The following is a 23,735-nucleotide window of genomic DNA, read 5'->3' on the forward strand; positions in this document are numbered from 1 at the left end:
TAGGTTGAAATGTTGTCTTTATAAAAGGCGAGAGAGTTTCTGCTGGCTTCTCAACAAAGTCCTCGTCACTAGCGCTGATGCGGTCATCCCGCTTACTTTCTTGACCGGGGGAGGTAGAGTGACACTCAAAGAATGCTTGCACTGAAAAGTTCACTTTACCCAAGCGTTTGAATCCATTGTTTGTTCTGAAAGGAGCGGGGTTATGTTATGTTATGTGTCTCTGAGTTGTAAGTGTCATGACGTCACGTATGCCATGCGGGCGGTTTGCTGTCGTAGATTGCGCTGACGTCCGTTTGGGGAAGCGCTGACCAGCTGATTCACCCCCACGCGAGGTACCATCAAAATTTCGATAGGTCATATCGGATAATACGTTAGCCACTCTACTGTTATCCTGGAGAATTGTGTACTTCGAAACGCTAAATATTTCATTTTGAATTGTGTATTTGTTATGTAATCCGCATATTTGGTAATAAACGCCACTGTCCGAACAAATGCTGACATTAGTCACGAAACTGTGAACTCACGAATAGATTATGGTTGTGTTGTAGAGGAGTTTGTGAGGTATTTGGAAAAGTACTTAGGAGCAGCAGCAGGGACAAGACAAGGGAAGAGATAACAAATCACAGAGGTCCACTTACAGCTGCACTTTTTGGAACAAGTACTTTCAAAATTGTATTTGATGCGCGCTCATATTTGTCGCTGCGGTTCTCAAAACAAGTTGTTGTAAGTGGCACTTCTTGCTCTGTTATTTCTTTCCTCGTCTCTTTCCAGTGGCTGCGCCGAAGATCCTTACACGCGAGAACTCAGTATAAATTCGGCTTAACCAAATATTCGTGCTCGCGTTTTCCGCATAAAATAAGTCACTAGCGCTTCATGAATAAAATTAGAACAAGGCCTAACGTAGTTTGCATAACGCAACGCCCCCGACGACAAGTTTCAACTGGTTTGTGACGAACGCGCAGATGGTTATTATATACATAATATAAACATGGAACACTGCAAGCTCCCTGTGAAGTTCTGCTGCGCTTCTTGACAGTCCATGTTTTCATGCATGACACGCAATTGAAGCGAGAACAGCACGTGCGAGGACGACCTGTTTGGCAGGAAGGTGCTTTCAAGATACCACCACTCAACCGCTGCACACGGGACAAGTCTTAGTTCTGCTGTCCACATCGGAGCACATTTACATGTTGATGACTTGAAAGTGAAGCTGGCGTCAGGCAACGCAGGTCACGACAGTGTGCACGTTGACGACCCTTTCGCACGTCCGCTGCCGTCGAAACCTGGGAACAGAGCCTGCTCTTAGCAATAGTTTGCATGTTGCAGGTATTATTATCTTGATATTTAATTACATGTTATATTTTATTGCTCGCATTCTGAGACACCATTTTGCCTTTACTGCCTTGGTTGCGAATGTTACAGCTTGAGCGCAACGATGCAAGAAAGCGCGCACTTGCATAACGTTTACAAATCTAAGCAAGGTCTCCACGAGTAGTAATAAGAGTTCCTGGAAATAGAAATTTTGTTCGCTAGTTTAATGATTATACTTATTTATCCACCTTAAAGGGTGCTTTAGAAGTGCCTGCTGTTGTGCACGACTGAAAAAAAAAACGTTTTCAGTAATGGCCGACCAGACATACCTAATAAGAGACGTCGCACTGGTACTGTCTATCATAATGGTTTTGACTGTGAACTTTCTTAAGCTGCAACCAAATATGGCCCCAGTTTTACACTATAATACTGCGATGTGGACATATGCAGGCCCCCAAAAGGCTGAACAGCTCTGTCATGTAATATGGGTACTAGACTCCACGTGCAATGATTCTTTTTTTTTCAGAAGTAAAAGATGTATTTTGCGGCTATGACGAATAATTTATCAGTGCATGTTACACTACACGAATAAAGAATGAAATAACTTTCATACCACGGCAAAAAGTAAAGGATTAAATATTCTTGGCATTACAAAGCGCGGCGGGAAGCACAGCATAGACAAGCAAAGACGTAATATCTGCCGCCGCGGTGGCTCAGTGGTTATGGTGCTCGGCTGCTGACCCGAAAGACGCGGGTTCGATCCCGGCCGCGGCGGTTGAATTTCTTTGGAGGAGAAATTCTAGAGGCCCGTGTACTGTGCGATGTCAGTGCACGTTAAAGAAGCCCAGGTGGTCGAAATTTCCGGAGCCCTCCACTACGGCGTCTCTCGTAGCCTCAGTCGCTTTGGGACGTTAAACCCCATAAACCAACCAACTAAACGAACATGTAATATCTAGAAATATTTTACGTGGTAGCAGTCGTCGCCTGAAATACTAGGAAAAAACGAATCAAGCTAAAGCAACCTGCCCGTGTAATTGCACTCGCCAAATACAAAAAAAAGTTCTCTTAACATATTCCAAAACTCTACTTAATCAAACAGGAGCGTGCTTCAGAGCAAAAAGAACTAATCCACTATGAAACGAGTCCTGCGAACGGCATCACGCACCTTCTAGCTTTGACAGAAGCTCCTCAGCTGCTTGAGAAGAAGACACCAGAAGCAAGTCTTTCACAACGCTAACCGGCACGCGTTTCTGCTGCTGTGATTCCGCTGATTCGACCAGCCGCCTGAGGTTTTCCTGCAGAATGAAAACCAAGAGAAACCAGTTTCTTTCTCTCGGGAGCATACACCATTTTTACAGAAAGTACCACGTTTACCCGAAAACAACAGGAATGCCGACTTTGCGGGTGCGAAACGGGGGGAGGGGAGTTGAGGAACACTTAAGCTCCTCCTTTAAGGATTATACGCGACATCGGTTCCTCTTGCTCAGGCAGACATGGACACTCTTTCACGAACACTACCATTATGTGAAAGACCACACGACATATAGTATGAAACTTCACTTTAAGCTAGCCCTACGAACGTGCATGCGTGGTTAGCGGTAGCGTGTCTGACTCGCAACATAAGGGTGATGGGTTGGATTCCTGTGCAGCCTACATAGGTGTGGTTACTAGGAATACAGCGATGGGTCTGTTGCATAAAAGCTTGAGAGGCGACGCTTGTAACCTGAGTCGTTGTCTGCTGCGTGTTTATATCAGGGTGAGGAGGAAGACAGCTGCCGGCGGCCACTGCGTTTGGCGCTATGCGCCAAGCCGAAGATCCGATGTGCTGCTGGTATATCTGGCGCCATCTATGGGTGCCTCTAGGGACAGCCAGATCTTTGACTAATCAGGATTCTAACCTGATAGCTTTAAACGCCCCTTCAGAAAATGTGACGTCGGCGTTGTGAGCGAAGAATCACGGGCGTGGCTCTGGCAGGTGGTCCCCAGAGAGCAGCCTAGGAGGCAGATGGGCCACCTAGGTCACGTGACCTTGCGGCATCATCGAATTTCGATGGAGGCGAAGTTGTAGGGGCCCGTGTACTGTGAGATGTCAGGGCACGTTGAAGAACCCCAGGTAGTCGAAATTTCCAGAGACCTTCACTACGGTGCCCCTCATAGACCGAGACGCTTTGGGACGTTAGACTCCTGTGAACCAAACTATTCCGGTGAATTTCATTCGTGCATGGCGTCAGTCGTAGCGCCATCATGCGGCACCCACAGAAACCCCAAAACGGAATGTACAAAAGTGGTCCAGCAGATGGCGCGCGTCTTGGAAATGTATCTTCGAGTTATGTACTAAGGAGTTCATGAATAATATGATTATGAGCGTGTAAACTACAGATGTTCGAATTAAGCGAGTAGCGAAGTTGTCCGGAACGCACCCAAGGTTACAGACGCCAAGCCGCGTCTAGTTGTCTGACACACCACAGCTTTCGCTCTGCAACCAGGTTCAACAGTTGTTAAACCACAGCTAATTATTTTCCTTTTCCCTAAGTTAGGGTCCGACCTGCACGACGCATCAACCAATATGCTAGTAAATACGTTTTAGTATGTTTTTGTTTCCGCGTAACATTCAATTTTGACGCGAATATTTGATTATAATGAGAACGGACACTTTTCACTTCTGTTTTCGGCAAAAAAAAATAACTAGCATTACATTTGAGTAATTATGGTAACCAGGCTACCTTGAACACTGGGGGCGAAGCGGACGCGGCGATGCTACGTTTTTCATTCTTCGTCGGCCGCGAAAATAACCTACGCGACATCACCCTGCACCCTGACTATCCTCCTCCGGAAAATAAGTCTGACAGCGTTAGAAGCGGTAAGGAAAGCCTGGTTACTTTTGCCAAAGCTCTGAAAATGGTGCATTCGGTAACAAACAGTCGTAACATGCTACCGCTGAACTGTAATGAACGCTATACGTTTCTTCGCCGGGAAATGGGAAGAAAAATGCTTCCAGAACAGAAAATTTAAGGTACAGTCTTTGTCAAAAGTAACCAGGCTACATGGTTTTCTTCTAGCTCCTACAGTGGAGCCCTTACAGCTTCCCTGAAGCTGAAATGGTCGTTAAAGATAAGGACTGGCTGGGGGTCTTCTTACCTTCCAACCCCTTTCGATCTTTAGGAAAGCCACAAGGGCTCCACTATACAAGCTAGAAGCGAACCATGCAGCCTGGTTACTTTTGACAAAGACGGTACGTTCTCTCACAAGGCACCAGCCTCGTATAAACCTCCTCAGCTTAAGAAGTTGCGGCGTGTCGCAGTTAAGCGCGCGAGAACGTAATGGGGTGTTCATTTGATAGTGGCGACGCACAGGTGGGGGCATCACTATCTGGGGCGGTAACGCTGTGATTTCGAGTTTTCGATTTTCTCATTAGTTTTTGCTGTATATTATGCGTGACTTGTGCAGGCATCTTTTGGAGGTATGGTAGCGGTTTTGTCTGGTTGCTTATAGAGACTCATTCGTGCCACTAAATACGATAGCGTTTCTTCACCCCATGCCCACTCGAGTGCGTGGCACATTTTTCCAGCGACCGTGATTTGCATGGAGTACGGATAATGCATTTCCTTTCTCTGTCTCCGTAATCTGTAGAGTTTAGATGGTAAAGTATGAGCAGATGTATCGGATATGCTGAACCTCCTTTAAGAGGTGTCTGCTAACTCTGTTGTTGCAGTCGAGGGCCGCTACAGTGCGAACTTCTCCCAGCATAACATTTACTCAGCTCTGTGCTGGAGAGCATTAAGTTGATCGTAGTGCGGGACAAGCGCTGTCATTCGATTGAAGTGTTTGTGCGCTGTTAGCTTATGCCTTTGCACAAGCCATTCCTTGGAATTCATGTTCTACATACCAGTTTCTGGTTTTGTCGAGCCTGTTGCTTCTTCATGAGCAGTAATTCGACGATGATACTTTGCTTGTTTGGATCGACGTTCTGTAAAGGAGAAAGAAACAGCGAACAAAATGCAACGATTAGGTTGTGTGCATGGCAAAGAAAAGTTCCGAAATATCAGATGCGCATGGCGGCACTTTCTTGGCGTCGTTGTAACGCCTTATAGTCTGGAGCCGCATTAAAACAGCACATGACTGGTCTAGTTCATTTAAGGATTGTTCACTAAATGAACAGCCGCCGCAGTGACTGAATGGTCATGGCGCTTGGCTGCTGGCCTGAAAGACGCAGGTTCGATTCCGGCCATGGTGCTCTCATTTCGACGGTGGCGAGAGGGAGCAGGCTCATGAACTGTGTGATGCCAGAGCACATTAAAGCATCTAAGGTAGTCGAAATTATCGCGAGTTCCCTAATACAGCACCTGTCATAGGCTTTAGACGCGTTGGGACGTTAAACCCCATACGACGAAAGAACCCAACCGATCAACTAATGTGGGTATTCTCAATGTATCAGGTGCACTTTTACCGCTCACTGGCAAAAAAACCACCCTAACTGACCGGCTCTTAACAGCTGTTCAAAACGTAGAGCATATTGAAGCGATAAGCTAGCGAGACAAAAGCAGTAAAACGTGGCTATAGGCTCTGGTGCGAAAAAAAAGTTCCAGCTGTGTGATTCAGTTGAAGGCGTCTAATATTGCTTACAAAATCTTCAGCATGCCCAATGTTTCCAAACCACCAGGCGCCTACTGATAGATGCATCAACATTCGATAGGAGGATATATATTCTCACATAAATGCGCGTCTTTCTTGCAGTTCGCAGCCTGATATTCCTGGAAACCTTGTGCTATAATTACAGAATTTCCCTGCAGTGATAAGTGTTTTGGATTCCCTCATACGATAGTTATTTGACCACTGTCACCATTCAAATTATGTGTGCGTTTAAGAACTTCATCAGCATATTGACCATGACGCTTTCTTTATTTTAACCAATTGTTTCAAAGGCGACTCTACAGCACGCTCTTCCTCTCTAATACTTACAGCGTCTCAGCTATCTTGCAAAATCTGTGAGCACTGCCGCGCTATGGTGCTAGCGCACCATGAGACAAAAATAGATGAATGTATTCTAGACGAACTCTATTTTTTTCTCTCGCCCCTCACTGTCCTTGAAGCTTGTATTAAACGGAGCGCGAGTGGCGTTGTGTACGCTACTGGTAGAGAAGCACCGCCTTGAATGGAATTCTTTTCGTAAAAGCGACCATGCCAGTAAACAGCCGATAAAAATGTCTTGCATATTGAGGCCTCCAGTGAGGTTCCTGGTGAGAGCGCCAACAACGGAGAGTAGCTACTTTCATCAAACTGTGCAAACGATGCATGCTCCCTCTTGCTGAAAGGATGGGTGCTGCTAACAATGCCAAGGGTAAGGAAAAACTTATCAGCGATAAAAGCGCGACGAAGTTGCTTGCTCTTGCAGTGCAGTTGTTCGGATTCGCCCCGCATTCAAATCGATGTCTCATGTCGGGCGTCCAATAAACGGCGATGAGTCTGTTTCATTCCTTATTTCTATTCATGGCGTCCCTGCAAATGTTTACTCCTACACTCGATTGCTTGTGGCTGATTGGGTCGTATACCGAGAAGCAGGTCCTAAACGAAAGTCTCGTACATTGTACCACGAGATGGAGCAAACATTCGTGGAGAGGGGAGGAGGGGGGGGGGCAATGGTGTATAGGTCTAGCTATTGAAACTGTGTGCATGTATATAGACAGGCGAGCAAGGCCTGCAGGGTGCTTCCTTTGTCACCTACTCAGCAGCTGCAGCTTTTTAAACTGCGATCTTGCTGCATTTTTGTGACCAGAAACTGAAATGCTTAGGGTAATTATGAAAAGTTTTGCTCAGAAAGCCTTGTTTCGGTCGAATCAAAATTTAGTCACTTGCAAAGTTGCGAGACCTTGCCTACTCGAGAAATTTATTGAAGAAACGACGGTGCGCAGTTAATCCAAATGCGATTTAAATGCGCTAGCGTTTTGGTTTGCCCTTTGATTTAGGCTTCGATTCGAGCCTCGGTTTTCAGGGTTCTCTACACTCATAGATTGATGAGAGTCCTCATACTACACCTGGCGCCGTGTTGCAGAAGTTAAGTAATGCACCACTGCCCTGCGATGACAGGTGCTTTCGCCGGTGGTTCTTGTGAGACCCAGGTTGCTCCTTCCGAGCAATCTCCCGCGTCCAATCTTTACTTGAACTGCTACCCCCACGGCGGGCTGTTCGCTGACATTCCGATGGCAGGTTGTGATGACATCGTAAGGTCACGGGACCTATTTGGCCAACCTAAGGTTGCCCAGCAGTGATATCTCGCGTGCAGATTGGCCATACATATGGTTTGTGATTAACTGACACAGCAGCAACATTATTTGGTTTGCTTACAGCACATCAAAAGGTCGATTCGATATCACTGCCTCGCAGCGCTTAATGGTCGACTCGGTTCCAACGCCCGCCTTTAGAGGGCTCGGTTCAAGGAAAGTCTTGCAGCCATGGTTGCCAGTATTAGCTAAAAAAAATAATTTGACCACCGCATCTAAGCACATTCCGTAATAAATATATGCAGCTTGAACGTATTTGTACCAATTACATAGCACACCAATAAATCTAAAGCAATACGCCTTTCATGATATGGAATTCGATGTCTTTGAAAGTGCCGCCTTTCATATACATTTGACAGCTGTATAAGCGCTGATTACTCGTTAAGAGAGGCGAACACTTCATCCTTATAACTCTGAAAATATAACTGCACCTTACGTCATAACTAATTCTGCAAAGAGGAGATCAATACAACTCAAGCTAAACAGTGTTTTCTTTGGTGCCCTCTTCAGCACTGCATTCCCATCTTAACATTATAAATATTAATTTAGTCATAAACTCGGGTGAAACACGATGAGGCAAGCACATAAATGCTGACCCTAACAATATCACGTATACCATCTAAACATACTATTATGATGTTCGTCCTGGATAAGATGCCACGTATCGGGGCTTACGAAAGCACTCCAAAATGAATGTTTTCTCTGCTTTTTTTTTTCTGAGCGTATAAGGCGACCGAAAGCGATACAGCCTTCTTGCAGAGGGTGTAATAACTCATGTCCAAGAGTGAGCAATGAGGGGCTAGTTGGTATGACATGACTACAAAACATAAAATTGAGCACGGGACAAGACAGAGGACGAGCTAAGACTAACAACTGCTTTATTGGAGCGAAAACTTTTTTCTTCAAAAGCAAAAGGCATGCATGACAAACACTCAAAGCACAACACCCAACGAAATCATGTTATCAAACCAAGAAAGTGAAGCTCTTTCTTATACAGGTGTAGCGATGCCTCACTAACACACTTCTCAGGCCCATAACTATTACTATGTGCATGCATTTTCTATGTGCATGCATTTAATGGCATGCATTTTCTTTTACTTTTTTCTTCTTTTCACAAGACTAGCAGTGTCTTGGCAGGTGCTGCTCACAATGCGAAGTCAAACTTCGCATTGCCGAGAAAAAAGAAAATTGCATGCCACCCTTAACGCATGCAAACATTATACATGTATGCCCTGCAAGGGACAAAAAAGGTCGCGAAATCATTGAAGCCTTGCACATTGTAAGTTAGGCCGGATAAGTGCGTCAGTGAGGCATCGATACACATGTATAAGACAGAGCTTCACTTTCTTGGTTTGATAAGATGATTTCTTTGGGTGTGGTGCGCTGAGTGTTTGTTGCGAATGCGTTTTGCGTATGAAAGAAAGGGATTTTGCTCCAATAAATCAGTTGTTAGTCTGAGCTCGTTCTGTTTGCTTTTCTCCTGTGTCTTTTCCCCTGCTCAGTTTTGTTTTGTAATGAACTCATGTCCGACTTGTTTCAGACAAAAGTCTTGGAATTTGGAAAATTGTAAGATACTTCTATGTAAATATCGAATGTAATGGTCCATTCTTGTCCTATGTAGCAATATCTTTTAAAATGTTTCCATCGATCGCATCGAACAGTTAACACTGCCGTAGAAAACTAATGGGGAACTCTTTTGACGATAGCAAAAAGGTTAATAAAAAAATGTAAGACTGCTGTCGGGTGATCTGCGAGTATATTAATTGCTTTATTCAAATAGAAAAAAAAAACTGCGTTCATAAACGGTTTCCCGCTGAAAATGCTTTTTTTCCAGAATTGCTGGGTACAGTAGCAGACGAGAGAAGGGTAATAGTATTGGTGATATAAATTGTTTGTCACGAAAGGAAAACCGCTCGCTCAGAAAGGACACCAAAGGTGCATCGTGCCGCTAGGAATGAAGGAGCGGGTACAAGGGGGGAGAAACGAAGAGTCACCGTATTTGACAACTCTGATGAATTTCGACCACCTGCGGTCCTATAGCGTGCACTGATATCGCTCAGCACGTATAACGCCTTTCTCATTTCGCCTTCATCGAAATGCGGCCGTCGCGGCAGGGATTTGATCCAGCGACCTCGTTCTCAGCAATCGAGCGCTGTAAGCTATATAAGCACCCAGTCACCAGGCCCCCCCCCCCCTCTAGCGCATCTTGTTCGCCGCTGATCACTGCAGTATCAGGTAATCTATGTATCACTTTCTGATATTTTTTTCGATATGTGTCTGTAGTGATTTCAAAAAGCAAGGCATTTCATAAAAATTAAGGAATATGACCACTTCCAGACTTCTGGAGCACGAAAAAGTGACTGCGATGGCTGCGATACTGTTTTATATTATCGTTTTTATAAACTTTACCACGGTACAGACGAGAAACCAGGAATCTGCAATGACATTCAGAACTGTGGCATACGGGACAGTTACAAAGTCAAGGTGCATTATGCCCTGCACGAAGCCAGGTTTGCTGTATACATTGCCTCTTTGGGGAGAACTTCATTGAGATACGTATGCTCACCCTGCCATTGATGCGGAAACCGGTCATTAGCGCGTTGGTCTGGTTGATGAGGTCTTCTTGGAAGCTTTTCTTCAACACTCTTCCCTTGGGTCGCACACCGGTGGCTGACACTGGCGCCACTTGGACACCCCACACTGAGATAGCGACGTACGAGTCGGAGAGGTACTCCACCAGCTGCAAGCAACAAAGCATGATCTAGAAAGAGTACGGAATTCTGCCTATAAAGTGCACAACGTTATAAATCTGCTGATTGATGAATGCCGCTAATTTAAAGTAATGCAAAGCTTTTTCACGAGATTTAAGGACTCTTTTCGATGTTTCTGAAGAATTTCTAAGCTTAAAAACAGAGACGTTTTAGCACGAGCACACAGAGAATACTTCAAAGCTCAGTGGTCACTAAAACATACCACTAGTTTTTCTCTTAAAGAGCACAGTGCTACTGCTCTGTTACAGAAGTATTGGAGCCCGCATGTTAAAACTGCAGAATGCATCCCCTTAGGAGACGCTTGATGCCTGCCGTCCTCGAACCAGTTATCACCGTTTTTTTCTGAATAGCTATATCTTTCTAAAAATAATAGGTCCTTGAATTTAATTCCTGTGCTTACCTCAACTGTAGCGGGACGGTAGGAAAACGTTTTTGTGTGGTTGAAGTCGGGGTCAGAGGTCCCAGAGACTCTTTCTGTAACAGTGTCTTCTTGATCTTTAAACATACGATATTTACAGCGTATATCCTGAAAAAAAAAGAGAACCATAAAAAAATGTTTTAGATCTAACATCCGCCAATCTTGTGTGCGTAAATTAAAGCACCAATATTTGTATGGTAGTGCTTTGAAACACACTCTCGTGGTGTGCATAGTAGCCCCGGTATCTTGACGGCAGTATTGAGGAAAACCTTGTTTATAAGTCGGCTTGGTATAACTTATTGAGAAAGCGCGCTAAGAGTACTGCGTCTTAGTTGTGCTTTAATATATGCTTCTTTATAATGATAATAACTCCAATACCGGAATGGAATTACCTTGTATTAGTTTCGACATCGTACTTCAGCGCTCTAATGCTGTTGGAGACTCATGATGCTCCGTTTCGTGGTGAGTCTGTCAAAAATGTGTCAGTCCTTTCTTATTTCTTTCACTTCCTCCTTTATGATTTCGGTTGAGGCGTGATTCAGGTGTCCACCGAGTTGAGACAGATACTGCACCGCTTCCTTTCCTCAAATACCAATTTTACAGCTATGATGATGCGAATGTTCTGCTTACAGCTGTCACTGTAAATGTTGATGATGCATTTTGTCTTACTGAACATTTCTGCCTTTAAGCACCTAGCTATAGTATACAACAGAACGGGTAGAATGTGCCAACAGCACTAGCTTTTATTTGGACAAAATGTGTTTAATACTGCGAATCGTCAAAATATAGCTGCGAATAAAAATGCATAAAGTCATTTAATTGCGGTTGGCTGCAGGGAAATGGGATTGATAATTAAAAGAAAAACAAACATTATAATGCTAACCGGCCCAAAACTAGTATACTTTGAACAACAAAGGTCATCTAATGGTTCATGTGCTCCTCACGTGCGATCAGCTCTTTTCGTGAGAACTAGCAGGCTGTCAACTTCTCCCTCGCAAGATATTCACAGTCAACCGTTCCTATCTGTGTTCTCCCGTTCATGTTCAGCTTTTTCTTGATGGGGTACGTCGGATGACTAAATTCACTTATACCTTTCTGGCAGATATAGGAAAACATGTAGAGCCTAAACCCAGCGAGAAAAAAAGAGGAAATAGTTTCAGACAACAGTGCGGTATCAGGTGTTTTGAAAGGATAGCCGTCCTTACCTTTCTCACGACTTGAGGGTAGTTACAGACTATAGATCTATAGGCAGGGATCTACTTCAGCGAAGCTTCGTAGTAAGAACTCTACACTTACCGAGAACCTTTTCGGTAACGCTCGACAGTGCAGGATGCGGACAACGAAGTTGAGATCCCGCCCAACAAGCTCTCCAGGGCTGTCCAAGTAGACGTTATCTTCCTCCGTGTATTCTCGTCCTGACTCTGAGCAAGGTACCATCTCAACCTGCAATGACAAACAGGTGCTATAAGCCTGAAAAAGTAGGCATTAAAATTTCCAAACACTATTTGCCATGTTAAGCCGACTTGAAACATTGGTGTAGTTTTAATGGGTGCTGAGAGTCTGGGCATGGTCTTCTCTATAAGAAATAAGATATGGGCGGTAAACAACTGCTACAGAGATAAACCGAGTCACGAAAAATGAGTCGTCCAACCCAGCGAACCTGAATTTTTAACGTGACAGTGTTAGAGCGAAAGTTGGAGGTAACACGGTTGGCGTTGTCACACTAATTCGGGATTGGTCCAGAGGTTTGTGACTTTCAACTTAGTTAAAGGAAGACCTTATGTGTCTTATGCTGCATCACATGGTCTAGTATGCTTAATAATGTACGCTTATGAGTGTATATAATTAGTAAGAAAGACTAAGAGAGAAATAGCAAATAACCGTTAAAACTGTCGCGTCATACTCTAAGGCATCATACTCTTTCTTGTGAATGTCTCGTATTTTGCGCTAACGTTTGTACGTACAACTATGCACCGGCTAGACCAATAACAAGTGTTGCTTAAGTGCCCCCCCCCCCCCGAATTTTTATATTTTGGTTGATGCATACACTTAGCATACTCTATGCATCCAACAAGACGCATACGCTATTTTTATTGCATTTTTAGCCCATGTTTAGAGCTTTCCTCAAGCATTCCCTATACAACTCCGGCAGTTTCAGAACTCTTCGTTCTTATTTCATGTTGGTGCTCGTCGGTGTCTTTTTAGAAGCAATAAATAACTTCATAGTTTCTGATGAATTCTCAGTGAATGCCCTCGGATATGTCTTTACTGGTCTACTGTGAGCGAAAAGCTACAGCGTGCATATGCTTTGCCTCTTGTGTTCGCGTAAGTGTTGGAAAGTCCGGAGCCCGGTTGTCGAGCGTGATGTGTCGCACCTGTTTTGTATCCAGCCCGTAAAAATATTCGGAAATTTTGAGTGTTTTCATTTGATTGAGTGCTTTTTACTGATAACCATACTATCTTTCTTGATAAGTTCTACGACGCAAACACAAGATTGTAGAGGGCACTTAAGACTACGTACGTGTTTTGAACGCGAAAGCAGTGTTTTTAAATGCGTATTTAATTTCAATTTTTATTTCTTTATTTATTTTCGCTTTTTTCTATCCCTTCTAAAGATGAATCTACTCAACAGCATACAGTCGTAAGGCAACGCTTTTACTAGGTTAACCTTTGTTCGCCAAGAAGCAATGCGGTTTTGTGGCCTGTGGGTTGTGTGTTCGCCTCGCAATCAGAAAGTTATGAGTTCTGTTCTCTGTGCCTTTGGGAGGAATTTAATCTTTCTTTGATACCACGGTGACGTCATCTGGGATTTTTGGAACCACTGCCGCTGGTCAACACCAACAACACCGGGTTTCTTGGCTGATGAGGCATATATAAAGCTTTCGCATAACTATGAAATGAAGAAACATCTCTGAGAGGAAATCAATCGAGATCAACACGGGATGAGTGGAGGCTTGTCTTACGTTCAGAATTCCAACTTCTTCCCCCTTGAAGTTGATAATTTCAAGTTGTTCTTTCAAATCCACCTGCGAAACAGGAGCGTCAGAAAGTTCTTAGTACAAAGGTTTTACAAGAATTGGGAGCGAATGGTTCGCGTGCATCTCATTACCATGTAGGCGAGCGGTTGTAGGTACACTTGAACTGTGCCTATCCTCACTTCAGCGTTCGGATCTTCAAGGAAAGGGTCTCGTTCCTGAAAGGTTAGGTTCAAAAGTGACGTTCAAAGGTAACACCTTTGGCAGGTAAGGCACTTGCGCTGCAATTTATGGTGCGGACACTGCTGAATGACACTTACTTCGTCGACTTCCCACTCTTCGCCGTTCTCATATTTGCTGTACATTTCTTTCATGGCAAACGCACGGCTCAGAAATTTCTCTTTTGTCCAGTCGAATTCTTGCTCAGTTTTCAGGTTTCTAGCCTTTACGTATACCTTGGAGGATATGAAAAAAGGTCATTTTAAGGCCTCGAGAAAAAAGAAGAGCATTAACGATTATCATTGAATAGGAAGTGCTGGCATTACGCAACTTTCTTAAAGGGCCTAGTAAATAATCCGTCCTCCCAGCTCTTTCAATATGGCGGCATATTAACCTACTGATGCAGACAGCTGTGTTCATCATCACCAGAGCAACACCAAGAGAAGTTTTTGTTGTCAACAAGTGTCTCACTCACTCACTCACTCACTCACTCACTCACTCACTCACTCACTCACTCACTCACTCACTCACTCACTCACTCACTCACTCACTCACTCACTCACTCACTCACTCACTCACTCACTCACTCACTCACTCACTCACTCACTCACTCACTCACTCACTCACTCACTCACTCACTCACTCACTCACTCACTCACTCACTCACTCACTCACTCACTCACTCACTCACTCACTCACTCACTCACTCACTCACTCACTCACTCACTCACTCACTCACTCACTCACTCACTCACTCACTCACTCACTCACTCATTCACTCACTCACTCACTCACTCACTCACTCACTCACTCACTCACTCACTCACTCACTCACTCACTCACTCACTCACTCACTCACTCACTCAAACACAAAAAACACCACTAAAGTACCATTGACACTAAGAGTTGTGAAGCATGATCATGTTAAAACCTTTAAAAAAAATGAAATCATTCTTATCAATATTGATAACAAGGAATATAAAACACACAATCGCTAAAGTACCATTGACAGTGAGAGCTGTCAAGCATGTGGTTAAAATTTTTAAATGCATGGAATCATTCATAGCAATATTAATAAGAAATATACCAACAGTTTTTCTATATAATGAATATTTGCCATGGCTGGAGAGATCTGTGTGGAATATATATTCACCAAAAAATTAACCTGCACCTACCTCTGTGCGGCCTAGCTGCTTTCCAAGCAGCTGCGGCGAGACGAGCAAGATCTCAAATCGGACACCTCTATCCAGCTCTTCGCTGATTGCATTGGCTTCATCAATTTTTGGCAGGACTTCTATCATGTCTCTATTCAGCAGTGCAGTTTCTGTAGTATCGGGGACAAAAGATACCATTTCTTAAAAAAGGATGTCTCTAACCGGTGCTTCAGGAACTTCATCATAAGGCGGGGGCAGAAGCGAATTGTGTGCGCGCGTGTGTGCGTGCGTGCGTGCGTGCAACATTTGAAGTTTGAGGTGCTGAGCGAATTTCAGGCGTGTTTTTCTAATGAAAGGGTTGCAATGTAATCTTTCATACTCACCGATTGAATCGTCATCGTGCAACTTAATTCCAGCTCTGAGGGCGATTTCTTCCTGAGCCATTTCGTACGTCACCTCTGGGTACTTGGAAATGTCATGCCTGTCGTGCTGCCTCGGGTTAACGAAGAGGAACAGCTGAGTTTGGCCGAATACTATCCTGCCTCAGGAAGAGGGAAATTAAAAGAGCCCAGTCACACCAAAAGTCTAACAAACTCACCTAAACAATTTAAGTTCGAAAGCACTTTAAACCAAGTCCAATGAGTGAATATTATGGACAATTTGAAAGGACAAAGTCCCCCTCTTATTCACTGAGGCTCACTGTTCGCATCAAACGCTCTAATCAGATGGTGAGCACCGCTGAATCAAACCAACAGATGTGAGAGACTCGTTAAAGCTAGTGTTCACGCTTCAGGCAATGCCATTTATGAGTACAGTTACAACACTTCGCCGACAAGTACGCGGTCTTTAATCGAAAAACGATAACCACAAGAAACAGTACCGAAATCTAACTCGGCAAGTTTTCTTTTTACTGCAGCGTTAGTTCGCGTAAACTTTTTATAAACAGGTGGACAGTCACGAGATTGTTGCTTTTCGGTAGGAAGACAAAGTGACCGACCTGTCGTTGTGCCTGAGCGTCACTGGAGACGTTACGGGCGAGCCGTTGACGAGAATTTTCGCCTCGGGACACCCTTTCTGAATGGTGACCTCCGTGTCCGTCCTTTGGATGACAGCGTGCTTGTCTTGAATTCTGGAAATGCAGTGTTCGACGCAAGGACACAGAAAGAAAGTCACGAGACTTACGAGGCCAGAAACAGAAAGAAATTAGGGAGAACATGAAGCCTAGCTTCTTGACACAGGCGTCAAAATGCCTGAGACTGTGCGTAAGCCACGAAATAGAAACAAGATTCTTTCATGAGTTCCTAATAACTGTCCGTACTGCGTCATGAATGATTGAAATTGTGTTTTTGCACTGTTTAATCCATAATAAGAAAATTAGGTCGGAGAAAAAAATTTTCATTGTGATTGTAGCATTTAAGTTATTACAGAACATGCTGCGAACAAAGAAAAACCGCATGCTATTGTTGAGAGCCTCTTGTGATGGGCTTGGAGTGTTTCTTACCCTACACCAAGCATGGTTATATCAGCGTCAGCCTTGCCAACAGTAGACGTTCCCTTCTGAAGAATGTGTACTATGCGTCCAGAAAGAAGGGGGTCCAGATTTAGGTTGCTCAAATGTGGAATGGCCTTCTTCTCTTCCTCGACTATTAGTTTTTCTGTGTCCTGCAAAAAACCACGAAATCCAACAGGAAATCCGCTGGAGCACGTTGCGCAACTAGTGGTTTCATATACTTTTTTTTTAGAATAATAATTTTTTCTCAAGTAGAAGGTTTCTTGATTATGCATCGCAGTTTCTTTGAAAAGCCGATTTTATTACTTTGCAGTTTGGTAAATATTGCTAATATCTTTGACCACAGGTACCATACGGAGGCAGAACTTGATGCGACTATAATTCTTTCGAAGCCATACCTTTATTTAGCTTTTCTTAGCAACCGCACGAGGTTTTAAATTAAATTTGGATGGAACTGGCTTTTAGCAATCTCTTCTGCAGTGTGTTCATAATATTTTTATGCATTAGATAAGTATCTTTACTCCAGCGGTAGCCTCGTCGTTTGAGCACCGACCTCGTATGCGGGAGGTGTGGGGTTCCATCCCCAGTGCCTCCGGGTACCCACGGGTGATACAATGGGTACAAGCTTTCCCCTGGTCGGGTGCTGGGCTTATTCAGGGTGGAATGCTTGGGAAATGGGTCTTTTACCCCACCTTGAATAGAAGGAAAACACCTTGTGCCAGGCGCTCTTTGGCCACAGGTGCCCTTGCGGCATAAAAATTCATCATCAACAAAAACTATCTTTCACGCTAAAAAAAAAATCAATCTGGCTCTAACGAGTCATCAAAGTGTGAAGAAGCCTGTCAGAAGCTCTAATTTTAAAACTGCCGCCAGGAGTTTTTGATCAGGTTTAGATTTGGTTTAGCGGGTTCAACGTCCCAAAGCAACTCAGGCAATGGTGGACGCCGTAGTGGAGGGCTCCAGAAATTTCAACCACCTGGGGTTCTTTATCGTCCACTGACAGCGCACAGTACATGGGTCTCTATCATTTCGCCTCCATCGAACTTCGACCACCGCGACCGGGATCGAACCCGCGTCTCTCGGGTCAGCAGCCGAGCGCCATAACCACTGAGCCTCCGCGGCGGCTTGTTTTTGATCAGGTTAATTCACTGCGCAAGTTAAAATCCTCACAAGTTACGAGGGAACCGGTACCGAGTGCCGCTTCTGAAGCGCTACACGTTTATGGCGTTCATAGCGCGAACATCGACTTTGAGAGTGCAGAGAAAAAAATCGATTGCACAAGTTAGGCTGCCAGTGGTAGCAGCTTCCTGCCAGTAAGAAAAATGTTTTCAGACGCCTTGCGTAGGCAGCCAGCAGTACATACACCTTGTATATCAATTTTATGCAGTACTTAGAAGCCTGAAATGAGTAGTAGGCTTCCAAGCTGCTAATTCGCGATATGATGTGCTTCTCTACGAGTGTTGCCTTACTGCCCTAAGTTCTTGTCTGCTGCAAAAATTTGTAAGGCAGGATATAAAGAGATGGTATGTCGAGCCTTCCTTCACTCGACAAAAAAGCAGAGAAATAAAGGTATGAAACAGCAGTTCACTGCAATCACAGAATTTTGTGGTATACTTCGTAATAATAGCATACAATTAGAACTTGAAAGTATATGATACTATGCTCGTGCGCACCTCTTTCTTAGCAGCACTCTTGAGCTTCTCTTCGTAGGACTGCTTCATGATGAGCATCTGTGCCTCGTTCTCCTTGATCACGGCTTGCATATCGTCCTCCCATTTACGCTTGAGCTGACTCAATTCTGGAAAAAAAATATATAAAGTGGCAGTGAAAAGGACGACGCTTCGGAGGAATTCAATGTAATAGTTTTTTTTTTCGCACAGCGAGAAAGGGATTAAGATTGTACGAAGAATCATTGTGAAGACGAGCAGCTCTTACACAAGAAAGGCCGCAAAAAAAAAAAAAGAAAAATATACGCTTGCTTACGCTAACAACCACATCTATTCCCAAGAAAAAAACAGCCAAGTGGAAAAATATAACAGACGCCGTTGTGTGCTTGTCCATACGCATTATAACTCATTAAAATGAGTTATTTTTGCTTTAATTAGTTCTACTATATTTGTACATTTTTTTTCTGGCTTTAAACAAAAATCACCCTGAATAAAATTCCAAAATGTAAAGGCAATAACCTGATGTACTGAACTTGCCATCATATGTATTTTTTCCTGGACCACATCACAGTGAAATAAACGGGAGCTTGTAGTTCAAACGCACTTTTTTGCAACTTCAGCATTTCATTTCACTTTGACGTATTCAGTTTCTTCAGCTGTACATTTTTGTAGGTAAAAGGTATCAAGGGAAGCAAGATGGCTATTCAGTAATTTGCGAGGGGAAGCTGATATTTTTCTTAAATACCATAACAGCATTATTTTGACATTTTATTTAAATTATACAAGTTTTTATACCATGCAAATATACAGATCTGAATTATATAAAAAGACAAGATCTATGCAAATATCATTAGAAAACTTGGGAAAGGTTTTCTAAACTTGGATTTTTTTCATCAGTGTAAAGAAGAAGACGAACATGCGTGACAAAGACGAAGATAATGCGCTTCAGGACATCATCATCATCATCAGCAGCAGCATCGCTGTCGTCATGTGTGCTTCGGTGCTCGACCCGGATGATCTCTGACTATTTTGGCCGCTGCTCCCGTCGTCATAGTTCCTTTAAATAAACACCCGCCTTACATAAGTAATTCAGCGGTGACTGGTTTCATCCCTTTTCGTAACGTTCAAACTGAGCTCACCTCAGGAATAATTTTTTTGGCAAAAATATTACAGGCTTAGATTATGCGAGATGCGATAAGTTTTAAATAATTTTTTTTAACATATCGGCGGTGATCGAGCCCAGCGTCTGGTTCTTTTGCGGTGGATTGACATTATTCCCCAAGGGCTCATTCTGGGGGCGCAGGTCTGCTTAACTCAGTCTGCTTCTATTTCGGAGTAATACCCGTGCCAAACGGACAGATTTAATGCCATTAAGTGCTTACTGCCTTAAGTTTTAATGGCATTCGTGCGTCGCCACACGCATAAATTTAATGGCATTAGCCTTACTGCCATTCGCGACCTACTGAGTTCGCCACAACTCATTCGCCCGTGCAATGTGTACTCTCATTTTCATCCCACACGCAGAAAAGCATGCAGCTTTGTTAGTAACAACTTCCTAACCAGTAGAAAATGGTTAATTCTTAACTTTCAGTCAGATTAGGCATCAATACCGCATTTTTGATGCGAAGAGCGCCATTTTAACCAGCCTTATTGACAGTTACTCTCGACTTATGTGCTGGCATGCGAGTTTATGGCTACTTTTTTTAGTTTTAAAGCAGGAACAGCCGCATTTTCTGGAAAGGCGTTTTTACATTACATTTGAACAACATTCCCGATGTATTGCGCTCATTAGGAATGTTTATATTGAGATGAAACTTTTGACTACCTTACAAGCGTTATTGTCATCGTCACTTTCGATAATGGCATTAAAAGTGGTCGTGTAGCACCAACTCCGAAAATAATGGCATTAACAAACTTAAGGCCTTAAGCATTTACTACCATTTATTGTGCGCGTGTGGCATGGGTATAAGGCTGACCTTCGTCGGTCAGTCCAGCGCTGAGAACGTTGTCGACGTTTCCTTTCGCGAGCTTCTTCTTTAGCGCCTCGTTCTCCTGGCGCAGCTCCCGGATCAGTTTGTCCGTAGGGTCTTCGTTCACGCGAACAAGATTCTTAATTTCTTTGGTCCGCTCCGCTGGAAAAAAACAACAAGAACAAAAATGATCGTTATTGAAATGTCAGCGGGAGAAAGGAGATTTTGATATTGCAAGCCTTTGACAATTCGCTGTAGCTGAGAATGCGAATCCTCAAAATATTTAGTACTTGGAAAATTCGTACATAGCACAACATGACATGTTCTAAAGCCGCAGTAAAAACGACTACTTGCAGTCTAGACCATAAAGTGATAACTAGGAGTGATAAAGTGGCAACTAGGAGTGATAAACGCTGTTGTTTAAATGTACATGCTACACTCTCGATGGGTATCATGAAACCCCTCGAGCTATCATGCAGGAGAAATTTTGTTGATCAACCGGTGCTCGCATTACGATGGCGACTTCGGTGCGCAGGATTTCTGTACAGACACGCTTTCGACGCTTGGAGCTTAGAGCTTCTATATAGCGATGCTAAAATGTTGACAGGACCACAATGGAGCTAAAAGCGACAATAATGTGAAAGCAGTTAGATTTACCATCGATGATTAGTTTGATGCTTTTAGTCTAATGAATGCCTTAGCTCAGCCGAGGCTTCAAAAACGCGACGGATTTTTTCTGGAGAGTGTAGGCGGGCCGAGGATGCTGTAGTTGGTGCTGCTCGAGGGCAGCTGGCTTTCAGCTGGTTGTTTGAATTCGATTTCAACGCCACTTTTTCATTCTACTGCTGCGTGGGGTTCTAGTGGGTCAGGGGATGGAGATGGCATTGAGCGGGTGGGAGCCCCCTAGCTAGGGGAGTGAAATGGGGACGGGTGGGATGGTGTCTTTGAAGGGTGGACGACCCCCATTTGGGATCTATGCTTCACTTCAACAGACAACAGATTTACGGAGAGTTGTACAGCACTAGCCTTCCACTACGGCGTCCTTGATAGTAGATGTGTCGGTTCGGGATGTTAACCTCCACAATTCAATATTCCTTCATAATTTTGTCCCTTGAGGCTAAACACTCATATATGTCACTTTGACTCTGTGGGTGTGCAGTAGGACGCAACCTATGGACTAGTTACGCGAAATGCACGCTCTTTGGAAATTTTTAAGAAAAAGTGCAGAAAGAAATTCGAATAAGATCCACATCAGTCGTGCCACTCAAGGTGACTTGGAGACATTGAGGGATAAGGTGGGAAGAATGCAGGCTTAAAAGCAGGCAGTGAGCGCGGATGATTTTGGCAATGCTTTATAACAGAGATTGAGCGCAGATGTTTTGGCGATGTTTTACTAGACAAATTCATAAGTTTTGCAGTTACAAACGAGATGAGAATGTGCTTGTACCACCATGGCTTGTGTCCTTACACTATGGCTTGCACAATGAAAAATGCCAGTCGTGGCTATAATGTAAAGCTCAGAAATAAAGTGCGTGTCATTTAAGTCATTTTTGCACCTCCTCCTAAGCTCTTATCCAGGAAGTAAGATGGGCTCATTCTCTGCAAATGTTCGCCCAGAAGTATGGCTAGCAAAATGTAAGGCTAGTGTAAAAATTACTTTACAAACCATAGCGTAATGTTGAAAGAGTTTCTTCGTAGTTGACGTCCGACGGACTAATAGTTGCTAGCTGAAAATAACACAGATAAAGCGATATTAGTGCAAGGAAATAACGACCATTAAAACTAGTTTTGCAAAGTTGTTGGGCATGCTTTTTACAAAATAAAGTCTGCTCTAAACATGCATGACGACATGGTCAAGGAAACACATAAAGATGACGCGTCAATACTGCGGCGTTATAAACACAAAACTGACTCACCATAATGGTTTTGCTGTTCCCACCAAGCGCTGTCATAAGCAATCGAGTGAGCGTAGACTCCCGATAAGGCACTGAGAATGAAAGGTAAACGCTTTGCTTACGCGCATATTAGTCACCAACGCATTTACAAAGAGTTTCATGTGTTATCATTGCGTTAAAACTGTTACAATTTTCAGAATAAACCTCGGGCTAACGTTTCAGGTAAAGAAAAGTAGTATTAGTTGTAATCACACGAATGAAAACACGCGTTTATCACATAACTCATTCGGCGGATTCTGCGTCTGCTGTCGGTAGTTTATGCTTCGATGAATTCTGGATTGATAAATATCTGTTGACAGAAATGCACTTTCACTTCGAGATGAAGTTTTGAGTTCAATAAATAAATAAGAAACAAACGAAATCTGCCATCTATTCGACACGACCTACACTATCATTTAAACACTGCGACTGCGACATATTCTGGTAGCATATTGCATCAATTCCTAATAACGCTTCAGGTTTCATCACAGTTCTCAAATACAATTGCGCATTTTCTGTGTGGGTGCTTTTTTCCTTGCTTGCCTTCTTTATCCATGACGCAGGAACACATCACTAACCTTTGAGGTTTGTTCCCTTGGCTTTCTCGGCGAGGGCATGGATACAGTTTCCGAGGCAAGAGAGCGACTGGTTGATGGCGATGCCCTCGCGAAGGCGGTCGCCCGATGTTTGCGCCGCGGACTGGCGCTCGCTGAAACCAGAGATGTTAGGTGGTTAGATTGTTTAGGTACTTCTCCAGAGCTTTACATAGAATCAGAAGGAAAAAGAAATGGCAATTTTTCATGCGATATCAACAGGAAAAAATTGTTTTTGTGCTCCGTTTTTGTGAAGGCTGAATTACTTGCTCGTTTTTCACACAGTTGATATTATTAAGAGGTTTCACGTTATGCTTTCTTGCTCTGAATAACACTGATATTCAGGACTATACAGGAACTGATTCGAAAGTATAAGCTTATTAGATTAGAAACTTAGCAACTAATCAGAAGTGGGTATGGCAGATAGTGAAGTATCCCAACATGGAATTTAGTACTATTTCTTGAGGTGGGAGAGGGCAAATGTATGCCACTGTGTCATGTCCGCTTATCACTGAGGACATTGTGCCGGAAATATCATTCAGGCTTTCATTCACACACTAACGTGCGCAGGACGACAACGAAAGAGCAGTTTTCATGCATTCGTAAATTGCATATCAGCCAAAAACTTTGAACATCTGTCCTCTACTGCCACCCTGTGCTGCTGTTTATTGGTGTTAAATGCGTAAATCTATGAAAATTCATCTTTGGCCATTAAAAAGAAGAAAACTCATCGGCTAAGGAGGATTTAGAAATTCTTTGCTTATCTTGGTGACCTCAGCTTTCTTTGTGCAATGTCAAAAATGCACTTGTTAATTTAAGACTTGGGAAAACGTACATTGAGGTGAAACGCATTTGAGTTGTTTTGTAGTGTTAGTGTTCCATGCTACTGGTCCATGTTAAGCCGTTTTACGGCTTAACATAGCACGATTTTACAC

General features: G+C 43.5%; 1 protein-coding gene across 1 annotated transcript in view; it reads right to left on the minus strand.

Moving 5' to 3' along the window:
- Positions 1 to 258: 258 nt before the first annotated feature.
- LOC149339708 (kinesin-like protein KIF28) overlaps positions 259 to 23,735 on the minus strand; it is a 34,081-nt gene continuing 10,604 nt past the window's right edge. The window contains exons 7-24 of the mRNA XM_089550976.1: positions 22,786 to 22,916; positions 22,190 to 22,260; positions 21,940 to 22,000; positions 20,280 to 20,435; positions 18,310 to 18,434; positions 16,628 to 16,788; positions 16,124 to 16,255; positions 15,510 to 15,664; positions 15,148 to 15,296; positions 14,074 to 14,208; positions 13,888 to 13,971; positions 13,742 to 13,804; positions 12,075 to 12,221; positions 10,761 to 10,886; positions 10,156 to 10,329; positions 5,198 to 5,278; positions 2,477 to 2,606; positions 259 to 1,283 (exon numbers count right to left, since the gene is read on the minus strand). Coding sequence (XP_089407102.1) covers positions 1,231 to 1,283; positions 2,477 to 2,606; positions 5,198 to 5,278; positions 10,156 to 10,329; positions 10,761 to 10,886; positions 12,075 to 12,221; positions 13,742 to 13,804; positions 13,888 to 13,971; positions 14,074 to 14,208; positions 15,148 to 15,296; positions 15,510 to 15,664; positions 16,124 to 16,255; positions 16,628 to 16,788; positions 18,310 to 18,434; positions 20,280 to 20,435; positions 21,940 to 22,000; positions 22,190 to 22,260; positions 22,786 to 22,916 — 2,134 coding nt within the window. The 3' untranslated portion in view covers positions 259 to 1,230. The remainder of the gene's footprint in view (positions 1,284 to 2,476; positions 2,607 to 5,197; positions 5,279 to 10,155; positions 10,330 to 10,760; positions 10,887 to 12,074; positions 12,222 to 13,741; positions 13,805 to 13,887; positions 13,972 to 14,073; positions 14,209 to 15,147; positions 15,297 to 15,509; positions 15,665 to 16,123; positions 16,256 to 16,627; positions 16,789 to 18,309; positions 18,435 to 20,279; positions 20,436 to 21,939; positions 22,001 to 22,189; positions 22,261 to 22,785; positions 22,917 to 23,735) is intronic.

Source organism: Amblyomma mixtum, chromosome 6 (genome assembly GCF_055824585.1).
Source record: "Amblyomma mixtum isolate Tamu chromosome 6, ASM5582458v1, whole genome shotgun sequence".
NCBI classification, from domain to species: domain Eukaryota; kingdom Metazoa; phylum Arthropoda; class Arachnida; order Ixodida; family Ixodidae; genus Amblyomma; species Amblyomma mixtum.